Genomic DNA, 14051 nt, shown 5'->3' on the forward strand with positions numbered 1-14051 from the left:
ACTGTAACGGGAGCAATTTTAACAACTTTAACAGTTGATTCCCAACATTAAATGAACTGAATGTAGTTGGGGACTTGAGTATTTTATTTACTGTTTTGAAGTGTTAACTTGATACTGAAATAGTCGTTTATTTAAGCCTGATAGGATTTTTGTAAAATTTTTGAAATTAATGTACGAAACATCAAAAGCAGCTAATAGCTTGGGTGTGCATCAATAATCGAATCGTAGTCTCTGAATCGTAATCGAATCGTTAGGTGCCCCAAGATTCCCAGCTCTAATGCCCCCAGACCAAAAAGACACCCCTCTTTTATTTAATAACAATATTATCACTATAAAAGCTGACTTGATCCCCTGGCAACAGGGTGCAGCACATGTTCCAGCAATGATTTACAGCGGGCCCACCGAGTTGTTTTAATGGAGTGGTTGAAGTCAGTGCCAACTCATCTAAAATGGGCTATGTAGCCATATTTCAACATATAATGTTAAGACGTTACATCTTTTAATTACAACCGGTAATGTCAAATATATGGCAGTACAGTCGTCGTCAGCAGTATAGAATTCATGAGAAAAAATTGCTGTGAAAAAGAATCTATAAAATACGTTTAAAGAAGGAAAAAAAAAACATTTTAATTGGAGTTGGAGGGGAAAAAATGTATGCGGCCCCTCCCAAAAGCCCCAGTTTGCAGAGATAGTCCGGGAGCAAATGTTAGTCTAGACTGCCTTACTTATTGATCTGACCGAGTTGTTTGCGATTGGCTAACTACAGTATGCTTCGTATTGATAAATCCATGGCTCTGTCCGCAATGCAGAATAGAGCAAATGGGTTTGGAATTGGGCCTTTCCTTCATTTTAACCCCCCACCACCACCAACTCTGTCGATCCTGTCTAGAACCATTAACATACTACACTTTTCAAATGACCAACCCAAAAATATACATCACTATATAAACTAAATGCACTATGTAATCTACTAGAGGTGGGAATCTTGGGGCACCTTACGATTCGATTACGATTCAGAGGCTACGATCTGATTATAATTCGATTACTGATGTGCACCCCCCGCTTTTAATGTTTAGTACTTTAGTTCCAAAATTGTTCAAATCTGTTCACTCCACAGAGTATTATTTTGTGGACTGATGAAACCAAATTTTTGGGGGAATAACACACAACTAATGTGTAGAAGAAAAAATGGAAGAGCTCATTACCACCAAAACCTCAACCCCATTGAGATGCTGTGGCATGACCTAAAGACAGCGACTCATGACAGACATCCCAGGAATCTGACTGAACTACAGCAGTTTTGTAGAGAGGAATGGGCCAAGTTTAGTCCTGATTGAAGCGTCCAGTTGAGGTTATTGCTGCCAAAGGGGGGGGGGGGGGGGGGCACAAAATATTAACTGTGATGGTTCACTTACTTATTTTTCCACCTTCTGTCATTATTTGCATACTATCCTCATTAAAATACGAAAACTTATAAATACAGATGTCCCGATTGATCGGGATCGGGTCCGATCACGTCATCTTCAAAAGTATCGGAATCGGCAAAAAATTATCGGCCATGCCTTTTTTGAATATATATACTGTATTTTTTTTAATTAAATCGTTTTTTTAATTGTATTTAACGTTACAGACATAATATGTTACACTCATCCAGAGTCATTAGTTTAGGCTTAAGGTAGGGTTATCAAATTTAACCCGATAACGGCTGTAATTAATTTTTTAAAGAATGTATCACGTAATAATATTTAACGCAATTAATGCATGCGCTGCACGTCCACTCACGCATTGTCGCGCTCAATCTGTAATGGCGCCGTTCTACCTATATAGAGAGATAATAGGCTGCGTAAAATGAGTAGAGTGAATTTTGGCAGCCTTTGGAGCCTTTTTTTAATTGGCTAAAGCCTTACAATCCCTCTCCTTACGATTAGAAATATCATAGGAAGCAGTGTGGGGAAGCAAGGTAGCAGTTAATCTTTTTCTTAACACCTTATGTTATTTCCCAACGCAGAGAATATATATCAATTGGTAGCACTACGCACAGTCATGGTTCCACTTCCCATCATGCATTTGGGCATGGCTACAGTATCATTTACTGAAAGCTCAACAAATACAGTAGTTGGCAATATTTAGTCACAATATACAAAGTCAAAGGTCTTTCTATCCGTCGATCCCTCTCACAGAAAGAATGTTAATAATGTCAATGCCAACTTGAGGATTTATTGTCATAATAAACAAATACAGTACTTATGTACTGTATGTTGTATGTATATATTCGTCCGAGTTTTATTCATTTTTTTCTTAAAGCATTGCCAAAATGTATATGATCGGGAAAAATGATCGGGAATGATTGGAATTGAATCGGGAGCAAAAAAAAGCAATCGGCTCGGGAAATATCGGGATCGGCAGATACTCAAACTAAAACGATCGGATCGGGAGCAAAAAAAAAAAAAAAAAAATGATCGTAACAACCCTACTTATAAATGTTTGGGTGGTTTGTTTGGGTGGTTTTAGTTAGACACTTTTTTTCATCTGTGTGATTTTGACAAAGATCAGATCACATTTGATGGTGATTTTATGCAGAAAGGAAATTCCAGAAAGGTTCAGACACTTTTCATATCACTGTATTTTATTTCTGCACGTTAAACACTGTCATAAAATTAAGCAAAATGTAGGCTAAATGAAAAATACTTTTAACTAATAGATCATTTATCATTTATGAATTATTTATTAAATTATGACTATTCATTTATCAGTAATTAGTCAGTTGTTGGGAATTTGGTGTTATATAGGCTCCATTAATGTATACATACAAACATGGCTGAAAATAAAACAATTAGCAGTCTGTGGCTTTGTAATAACGGTCACATAAATTATCACATACACCCAAAGAAGTGCCCAGAAAACCCTCGGATTCTAAATTTGCCTTCAGTATTTATGTTTGCAGAAACGTGAGAATCACACCTATCGTTGTCGTTTGCGTTGCATAATGAATTGACAGCACACGTGGAACAAGGCTACGAGCGACAAAACATTTTGTATGCTTCTTCACATCGAGCATATGCGCTCATCCCCAACCAACTGTAAGAAAGTACACCTCAGCTCTTAAAGGTGTTTGCATGGTCCAGTTAACAACAGATGCTAGCCCTTAGCCAACGTACCAATCCTCATCCTGCGCAGACCTCCAAGGAGTATGTCTTCTTGGTCCAGTTACCACCAGATGCTAGCTCCTTATCATATATTTCATTGTCATGGAATAATTACGACTGCTTTTATGACCGTAATTCATTCTATTTAAAGCGTCTTAAGCAACTTTCTTCCCTTCGTTGACTCTTAAGGTCCTGAGCCTTGTTTAATTTCTTTTCAAAAAATACACATACTATATATTTTAAACGGCCTTGTACGAGGAAACAATCAAATTGACACCGGTGGTGGATAAACAGTGGCTACTGTAAGTACACAAGCGGACTGCCTGACTGGCAACAGATGGCGCAATGTGGCCAACGTCAACAACTCACAGAAAACATTGACAATCTGCCTAGAAACACACAGACTTGGCAGGCAATACACTTTGGATTATTGCAACGGGTGTGAGAGAAATGCCTGATTAAGGGCACCTTGCCACCGTTCAATTCCCACTTGAAGCCCTACTCAACTTGAAAGTACTACTTTTCACATAGCCGCCACCACCAGCAAAATGGTCAATTTCCCTACGAAGGGGTTAAAGGTCTTAAGTGTCAAACGCTGAACAAAACGTTTTAATCCAACATCCGCATGGTCTAAAGCGCACATACCGCAGCGAGGTGGGACTAAACGATTCCATCCATGCGAGGCGTTTTTTTTTTTTTTTTTTTTTGAGTGAACACCATTTCATGCCTGGGGAAAGCATAGCGCGGACTCTCAAATTATGCCAATTAGGCTAATGTTGTTTACCGCGGTGTCGGACGGCTCAAAGGAATGCTCAAAACTGAAGAGAAGGCAGTGACAAGGAAGCAGGAAAGACACTACACAAGCAGAGGTCAATACATGTATCACAACCCTGAGGGTATCATTAAGATGATGCCAAAATAAAATTCTTATTGCAGCGCGCGCACACACACACACACACACACACAGAAAAATTGTTTTTTTTTCCATTCTTTGTGTTTTGGCAAAGCATCACTTCTCCCAGTAGACACCAGCAGAACTACCTGGTTCACCGACATTGTCCTATCTCCAGGAATTTCTTGCAACTAAAAGCACTTGTAATAGGAGTAAATTTTTAATTGATGGTAGCTTTGCATGTAATGCAACAACAACCATCTATGTTATTCCTTTTTCTTCTTTAAATTGCGTTTCTTTGGCGCACCGCAAAGTTTGGCCCATCGACACCGTTCGAATACCGGGATGACCGGAATTCTCATGCGACGCAGAGAATCTTTTGAACGACCTCCCCCACCCAAAAAATAAATAAATAAATCTCCAAAATCCATCCATTCCAACAACTTTTACCTTGTTCAACTTAAATCATACAGTAGTGTGAAAAAGTATCTGAATCATTTTGGAATTTCTCTCATTTCTGCATAAAATCACCATCAAATGTGATCTGATCTTTGTCAAAATCACACAGATGTAAAAAGAGTGTCTGCTTTAACTAAAATCACCCAAACATTTATAGGTTTTCATATTTTAATGAAGATAGCATGCAAACGATGACAGAAGGAGGAAAATAAATTGTTTGATAAAACTTACTCAAGTCAGGTGTGTGCCAAATCACTGATGAGTGGTTTAAAGCTGCCCTGCCAACTATAAAACACACACCTGTCAAGAATCGTCTTTATGAGAGGCATTGTCTGATGTGCATCATGGCTCAAAACACAAAACCCTCTCTAAAAGTCTGGATGTTCATCAATCAACAGTCAGAGAAGTTGTCTACAAATGGAGAGAGTTTGGCACTGTTGCTTCTCTCACGAGGAGTGGCCGACCACCAAAGTTCAGCGCAGAATACTCAGAGTTAAAAAAAAAAAAAAAAAAAAAGAACCCTAGAGTGTCTGCTAAAGACTTACAGAAATCACTGACACAGTCCAATATCTCCGTGCACAAATCAACTATATGTAAAACTATGGCCAAGAATGGTGTTCATGAGAGGACTCCACAGAGGAAGCCACTGCTGTCTAAAAAAAAAAAAAAAAAAAAAAAAACATTGTTGCTTGTTTAATGTTCGCAAAAAGGCACTTGGACACTCCACAGAAGTTTTGGCAAAATATGTTATGGACTGGTGAAACCTAAGTTGAATTGTTTGGGAGTAACACACAACGTCATGTGTGGAGGAAAAATGGAACAGCTCATCAACATCAACACATCCCCACTGTGAAGCATGGTGGAGGGAGCATCACTTTTCGTGGCTGTTTTGCTACCTCAGGGCCTGGACAACTTGTAATCATTAATGGAAGAATGAAGTCAAAAGTTTTTCAGGAAAACCTGAGGCTGTCTGTCAGTTAGCTGGAGCTAAAAAGAGGATGGATGCTCCAACAAGACAATGATCCAAAACACAGTAAGTAAATCAAAATCAGAATGGTTTCAGAAGAACAAAATACACCTTCTGGAGGGGCCAAGTCAAAGTCCAGACTTGAACCCCATTGAGATGCTGTGGCATGACCTAGACACAGCGATTCATGCTAGACATCCCAGGAATCTGACTGAACTACAGCAGTTTTGTAGAGAGGAATGAGCCCAGATTAGTCTCGATCGATATGCCAGACTGATCTGCAGCTACAGGAAGCGTCTGGTTGAAGTTATTGCTGCCAAAGGGAGGCTACAAAATATTAAATGTGATGGTTCACTTACTTAATTTCCCCCTTCTGTCATCGTTTGCATACTACCTCGTTAAAATATGAAAACCTATGAATGTTTGGGTGGTGTTAGTTAAAGCAGACACTGTTTTTTCATCTGTGTGATTTTGACAAAGATCAGCTCACATTCGATGGTGATTTTATGCAGAAATGTGAGCATCAAAAATTTCAGAAAGGGGCATAAATTTTGTATACATAATTTGCCATAAAGCTTCGATTCCCCCAAAATTTGCCAAAAACCTTCGATTCCCCCAAAACTTTCCCATTGGTTTCTAATGGGATGCCATTGCCATGTACGTCGTGCCATTCATTTCTAATAACCAAAATTTCCCCTTCATTTTCAATCACAGAAAAACATGGGCGGCTGTGATTATTGCTTATTTGGAGCAAAGAGAAAACCGAGCATTCTCAGGCTTGTCCTCTAGCCATTTTATTTTTCATGACTGTTGTCAAGCCCGGTCCTTCCCCAAAAGCCACGCTCAAACTAGGAGCTAAAGCTAATGCACCGCTACCATAGCGCCCTGTCTCTCTCGCTCTTTTCCGACGTAATTGCTGCATGAATTCCGATTTGGGAGACTTCACAGGTCGGATCGCAGCCACATTCTAGAAAAATGTGTCCCGGATTGGATTTAAACCACATACGAAAGTGACCCAGATCAGATTTTAAATGGTCCAGTTCTATGCGACTTGTCATGCTCAGACCGTCAAGTTAATGCCTCGCTCGAGTCGGAAAAACACCAAAAAAATCGGATTTGTGCATTAAGACCTGCGGTATGAACCTAACCATAATGTCTCCAAATCAATAGGAGGTGACCTGATATCAACAGGAGGTGACCCTGAAATGTCCCCAAATCAACAAGAAGTAACCTGAACTCAGCAGGACGTGACCCCAAGGGGGGGTTCCTGCGAAAGCAAAGCTACCATCGCAATTTCTCCAGAAATTGCATTTTCTAGTTTTGGAAGCAAGTTTACGATCATTATGACTGATTGTTTTTCATGAGCTCAAGCCATGTGACAACAAACCTTTATATGCTGAGCTTATTCACTGCCATTGACGGCAATTGATGTCCAACCTGGGAGGGCTTACAGTGATCATTCACTGCCAGCCCTCCAAATGAATTGGATGCCAGTTACCATCAATAGCACTAAAAGGTGATTTACACTTACACTTTTAGAGAGCCAAATAGAGTTGGTGTGGAAAAAAAAAAAAAAGAACAATTTGTGTTTGATCCAAAAATTCTAGCTTGCTGGATAGGATTGTCCATTGGCCAAGCATACTCAAGTATTTCATCTTTTGGGATAGTGTCGTATTGACCGCAACATTAGCAAACTGTAGAGGGCGGCTGCAATATCGCTGCGTGTCCCAACCGACTGTACTTCTCACCAGTCAGTTACAGTGAAGAGAAATTCCATTCTCAGGCAGAACAATGCAATTTGCCATTGTTTCACTCGACTCTGATTTGAGAAATGGAGAGCAGGAGAAACAAGTGTGGGTGTTCATGTGTGCGAGCAAGTATCTGCGGTGTTTGTGTGTGCGCGTCTGAGCGTGAGCGCATCTTGTTCATGGCAAGAAATCAGCTCAGTTTAGCACATAATGGAAATGTGAATAGCCTCGAGCCCCTCTCCCACACAGGGAGAGGGCCGACTGGCTGGGAGGGAGCGAGCGGGATGCCTCTTTCCCAAATCTAAATAGTGAAAGGGAGTTTGCTAGGTTAAAATCTGGGCTCCTTCCTCTCTCCTCGCCCGGAGCCAATCACAGCTTTGCCCATACATTACTCAAACAGGTCATCCAAACAGGTCTCGCTCGCAGGGCGAAAGCATATTCGCGCACATTCACGCGCGTTCACTTCAGTTGGAGGTTCAGTGAATAGGTGACATTGCACATATTATGACAGATGAATTCTATGGATCCCAAAGCTGCAAAATCTTATGCTTAATTGAGTGTGAAATCCATCTTTTTAGGTGAAACTTCAACACATCCTCTACAGGCGTCGCACAATCACGCAGTGTAGGGCCAGCCCTGGGTGACTAGGTGCTCTAGGCAATTGTGTAGCTTAGAACCAACAATATGACTTATTTATTCAAACTATTAGTTTTTAATATTGTACTGTTTATTTTGTAAACATTGTATTTTTAAAGAGTGTACAGTTTAAAGCCAAAACAAGTTGCTGAAAGCTAATAAAAATGAATAGCGAATGATCCTTATAGCACTTGTTCAGCCAGTGAATTTACCTTTTGGGCTTCATGACCACTAGAGAGCGCCATACAGCAAATGAACCACCATGAAGCTTTAAACCAATTGACCGCAAAGTTTCATTATTTCAACAAGCTTCATTTTGCAAACACTGCTCCCACAACCTCTGCTGCCACCTGCTGTCAACACTATTGTCGTAAACGTTCCTTGTGCCTCCCAGCATACAATGCGGCGCTCAAAGTTCATGTTCTGTGCTAATTATTTCTTCAGTTATTGTTCCAGTTGTTTTATTAATTACTAGTTCATAGATTTCATAATTGTACTGACGGGTCACTTCAGTCAGCCACTGCACACCGCCTTCAAGTAGGGGGCCGTCCTACAGTCCGCTTCAGTTATTCGCAGTCGGTCGCAGTTAGTCAACACGTTCAGCGATCCAACGCCGGATTTAGGTCGAAAAAGTACGAAAGCTGTACCGCATACAAACAGGAAGGATTGTCCCAGGAGTGATTTGTACGACGATTCAAGGTCATTATTATATTTTTTGTACCACGCGTGCATTTTGAAACGTTGTGGGAAAAAAAATCAATGGGAGAAATTAACCGCTACGGACTAGCATCATTCTTCACCATATTTACGTAAAATAAATGCTAACTGCGCGGTTCTTTTGCTCTTTAAACAAAGAATCGAGACTGTTTTATGTTCTTATCTCTAAAGAATTCAGGGATTTAAGCATTTATTCACAAGAATTGTCAACGTAAAATGCTCTTTGCTGTACAGCTGCCGCCACATTGACGAATAGACTAGAATCGTACTTCGACATATTTACGTAAAATAAATGCTAACTGCACGTTTTTTTTGCTTTCAACCAAGAATCGAGACTACTTTATGTACATATCTATAAAGAATTCAGGGATTTAAGCATTTATTCACAAGAATTTTCAACTGAAAAACCTCTTTGTCTGTGATTCCAGTCGGTCAGCTTTGAAGGCCACACCAACAATGCAAGTCCCCTATTAATCGGCCCCACGCCCCGTTTCCTGTCAATGTTATTATGAAGTCTATGGCTAGTTATGCTACTTAGATTGTAGGGGGGCGTCCCACACGCCGCTTCAGTTATTCATTGTCTGTTTTTCCTCAAACAAATGCAGCGACCCAACGCCGGATTTAAGTTGGAAAAAGTACGAAAGCTGGACCGCATACAAACAGGAGGGATTGTCTCTGGAGTGATTTGCTCAACGATTAAAGGTAATTATTATATTTTTCATACCATGCGTGCATTTTGAAACGTTGTGAAAAAAATCTATGGGAGGAATTAGCCGCAACAGCATTGGCGTTATACTTCTCAATATTTATGTAAAATGAATGCTAACTGCCCATTTTTTGCTTTAAACCAAGAATTGAGACTGTTTTACGTCCATATCTAAAAGAATTCAGGGATTTAAGCATTTATTCACAAAAAATTCAACATAAAAAGCTCTTTGTGGTGATACGGTGGCGCCACAGTGGCTTAAAGACTAGCAACACATTCAACATATTTACGTCAAGTAAATGCTAACTGCCCGTTTTTGGGGTTTTTTTTTTTTTTTTTTTGCTCTAAACTCATTTGCTCCCATAGATGTATAAATACATTCTATTTTTAAATGTTTCATTGTCCCAAAAACGTATTTATACGTCTTTTGCGGGGTTTTTTTTTTTTTTTTTTTACAAGAAGAATTTATAGCGTGCGATCTGAGAAACAAAAAACAAGCCTCAAAACCCATTTTAAAGCAATAAAACTGGCCACTGGAGGGCAGTAGCGCATTTTGTAAAGACCCGCAACCCGATTCATCAGCGATGAAAGGCCGGGCAGCACGGTCAGAGCGCTGGCGGCAGTATGCCAGGCGGCGGAAGACCGAACAAAACAACCGAGAGAACGCCTGGAATGCCAGGCGCTGGACGACGGAGCAAAATGACTGAGACACTATGTAGCGGGCTCGCCAAGCAGACAATGAGGGAAAAGTTTACACGTCAGACGCGGCGACAACAGACGTCATCTCTCAGTAGTCATGTGTAAACAAATTGTTACTTTGCTATCAAAAGCTCTATTTGTCTTGGTTCATTGTGATATTTTCAAAAGGAAAACATTAAGATGTTTGGGATGTAACTAATGCAAAACATAGCTGTGTTTAAGTCAAAGTTATGTTTCAAATGTACGCGTTTACAAAAAGCTCATTTTGTCCGTTTTTCCATCAGAAATTGGAAAATTGCTCAAACTAAGCTATTTTCTAATGCAGATTTCTAAAGAATGGAAAAAAATACGAACTTACTTTTTTTCTGCTTAAAGAAGAGAGTCTAATATTTCTTTTGGTGGGTTCCATGTTTATACAGCAATAGAACAGAATTTCTGTGGGCCTTGCAAAATCAGTCAAAATCCAGAAAAACGGCCGGGAGCAAAGGGCCTTGCTCTGGTGAAAATGACTGGGAGTGAATGTGTTAACCAAGAATCGAGACTGTTTTACGTACATATCTATAAAGAATTCAGGGATTTAAGCATTTTTTTTCATAAGAATTTTCAACGGAAAAAGCTCTTATTTTGTATATGGCGGCCGCTAACAGCGGCCTGACTAGCAAAACAGTTTGCAATATTTACGTACAATACATGCTAACTCCACTTTTTTTTTTTTTTTGGCTTTTAAACCAGAATCGAAACTGTTTTACGTCCATAGCTATAAAGAATTCAGGAATTTAAGCATTTATTCACAAGAATTTTCAACGGAAAAAGCTCCGTGTTTCCACTTAGTGAGCTTTGACGGAGATAGGCCATCTATGAATCAGCCCCGCGCCCCGTTTCCCGTCAGGACATTATGAAGTCTATGATGTAGGTTACTGTATTTGTTAGGATACATTTGGGAAATGTAGCATGAGAACCCGATAAAAAAAAAAAAGGAAAAAAAAATTGCTAGATAGCGCCCTAGACAACCGCCAATGGCCGGGCCCTGACACTGCGTCGGTCGAGATATGACTGGAAAATCTTACGCGCTACTTCCAGAGATGCGTTTCGGCTCACGGCCTCCCCGAGATAGTTGCGGGCCACGCACACGTAGTTGCCGTCGTCCGGCTTGCTCCGTCGCCCGTGGACGATGCGTAAGAAGAAAAGGGAGCCCCTGGGCAACAGCATGCGGTGCGAGCGAGGATTCTCGCGGTCCGTCTCGACACGCTCGCCGTCCTTGTACCATTCCACCGTAGGGGCAGGACGGCCCTCGGCCTTACAATTGAGAGTGGCCGGTTCCCCCTTGGACACAATCAGGTCAGAAGGGTGCTCCACAATGCGGGGAGGAGAGTCTTCCTGCCGAAGACGAGAGCCTGGAGGGGAGAAAAGCCTCTGTTAGAATTCATCTCCCGATTGCAATCATCATAAATGGCTTTTTTTCCATTGATAAAGTGCCATTTTGCTGGAAACTAGAAAAGGACATTTCTGGAGAAAATGCGATGGTAGCTTTGCTGTGGTAATACTTTTTTACTTCATTTTTGTGGCGGCTACTCTTACTCAAGTAATATTATTATGAAGTAACGCTACTTTTACTCGAGTCAAATTTCTGGCTACTCATCTCTGGTGATGAGCCATTCATCAGTCAATGGCTTTAAATGAATCGATTCCAATTTGTTGGCTATAGCAACAGGAAATGCAAATGTTCTCATGTACGATATCACACCAATCCAGCTTCATTGAGCAGCGACATTTCACCACGGTTGTCTTTATTTTAATGACACGGTTCATTCTCAACAAAAGCATGACTTCTATTACACAATTGGCATTTGAGGTGAGCAATCCACAACTTCGCCACTTGCCAGCCCACTACTGAATAGTTAAAGAATGTTTTGAAAAGTGAAGTAGCTTCCCGAGCTCGATCTTGGCGCTTTCAGGAAACGTCGGTTAGTTGTGCCGTTGTACAGATGGGAATTCATCTAGAGATGAGATTAGTCAAGCAAAGTCATTCTTTGTGAGCTCGGTCACTAATGTGATAGAATTCCTTTTAGAAGATGAATGTGCGTCTCGGACAAACAATTCGATGTTTTTTGCTGCCATATTCATTTGACGGTTTGTGTTATTTGGAACGTTTGATTTTACGTCAGCCATCTCTGTTGCATTTATAGCTGGGTTAGCTTTACAACACTGTCCGTACAAGGGGTACAAAAGGCAACTGTTGTCTCCAACCTACACACATGAACCACAAAGGGTTTATTTCCACATCTGACCAAGAATTTTTATTTTAGACCCAGGGTCCTCAATTAGCAGACCGCGGTCCGCGACCGGACCACTGCACACCTCTCTGCGGACCCAGAGCAAATGGCACTTTAAAAAAAAAAAAAAAAAAAAACTTTTCAACATATATTATTTTTATGAGTCGCCCATCTATCGCTATGCACTACAATTCTATCGCTAAATTCTGTTTCTTTTTTAGTCAAATATCTTCCATGTTCCCACTTCTGTTGTCATCTCTATGACAACGATGCGCTAATTGGCCGAGAGCGTGCATGGATGCGCTGATTGGCTGAGAGAGCCTGCATGCTGCTAGAGTGGACAGACCACGGCAGTGTGAAACACGAGTCGCACCCGGCACTTTGCAATGTTTGTTGACATGCTGTCATGTTTTTGTGCCTTCTCAGTTCTTTTTTTTTCCTTTCTAGCACATGATTGAGCTGGATGGGCGGGGCTGTGCCACACTCCTGTGGCGCATTTGGAGCACTCGTTATTTAAAGACCGCTGTCACAGTGTACGAGTGTCGGACTATTACATTCTGCATCAGTGGTGTCCAAACTATTCCACATAGGGCCGCAGTGGGTGCTGGATTTCATTCCTACAAAACAAGACGACATGTTTTCACCAATCTGGTGTCTCACAAGTGTAATCAGTTGATTGCAGTCAGTTGCTGCTTGTTTTAGAACAAACTTCATTGGTTAAACTGTCTGTGCTCGATTGGTAGGAACAAAAACCAGGACCCACAGCGGCTCTTGCGGACAGGTTTGGACACCCATGTTCTACATGCTTGTGTGCGTCTTCTGGAGATCTCATGCCTGTTACGGTTGTATCTTTTTGTTATCACATTCCCGTTAGCAGTAGTATTTTTTTGTTGGACTTTGCTGTCATTTGATTCAGCTTTTTCTGGTCATTGTTGCCTTCCCGTTAGTTCTCTCGCCGACTCGGTTCGTGCCCTTTTTGCGTTGCATTTTTCTCTTGCGTGTTTTTGTGTGCTCCCTTTGTTCTAGTTTTTGTAATAAATACTTCTAATTTCAAAGTCTGTGTTTGGATCCATATTATACGACTCCCCGTATCATAACACATGCCACCAGTAGAAGACCGAATTTAACAAAATGTCATGCTCAAAGTTGACCAAGACAAGACAGGTGGAGAACGAAAATCGCCATTTCAACGAGGAATGGACTGACAAATATGCGTCCATTTTACCATCTGCAAGTTCAAACCTATGTAGTAGGGGTGTAACGGTACACAAAAATCTCGGTTCGGTACATACCTCGGTTTTGAGGTCATGGTTCGGTTCATTTTTGGTACAGTAAGAAAACAAAATGCAAAATATAAATGTGCTAGCTGTTTATTACACACTTTTGTGCTTTCAACTGAACAGCTAGAATTTTGCTCAAAAAGTAGCAGGTATTCAAAGATAATCCAACAACAATTTGCCTTTCAGACCCCGTGTATTGGTCAGCTTTCTTTCCAAAAGAAAGAGAAAAAAAGAAGTCCTGTGCTAAAGAGAAAAGCAATCCCAATGGCAAAGATTTTACAAATGAAATGCCTCAATGAAACATTTTTTTTTCTTATGAACGGTTTTCAAAAGCTTTATTGGTGGATTTTCTCAAGTTAAAGCGCCACACAGAAATTAATGAATTTAATTGTGTAAGCAGGATCTGTGTATTATTCTTATTTAATTACAGGTGTTTTAGCTCATTTCATTGTATATAAATAGGCTATTATTTATTTTATTATGTGTTTATATTTTACAAATGTGATGTAGTATTCATTTATATTGTAT

The 14051-nt window shown here is 40.5% G+C and overlaps 1 protein-coding gene across 3 annotated transcripts in view; it reads right to left on the reverse strand.

Moving 5' to 3' along the window:
• Nucleotides 1-14051, reverse strand: part of LOC130906155 (roundabout homolog 2-like) — a 162335-nt gene that overhangs the window by 131588 nt on the left and 16696 nt on the right. For all 3 annotated transcript variants that reach the window (XM_057820139.1, XM_057820137.1, XM_057820138.1), the window contains exon 2: nucleotides 11038-11364. In XM_057820139.1, the coding sequence (XP_057676122.1) occupies nucleotides 11038-11179 (142 nt within the window). In that variant the 5' untranslated portion in view covers nucleotides 11180-11364. The remainder of the gene's footprint in view (nucleotides 1-11037; nucleotides 11365-14051) is intronic.

Source organism: Corythoichthys intestinalis, chromosome 18, assembly GCF_030265065.1.
Source record: "Corythoichthys intestinalis isolate RoL2023-P3 chromosome 18, ASM3026506v1, whole genome shotgun sequence".
Taxonomy (NCBI): domain Eukaryota; kingdom Metazoa; phylum Chordata; class Actinopteri; order Syngnathiformes; family Syngnathidae; genus Corythoichthys; species Corythoichthys intestinalis.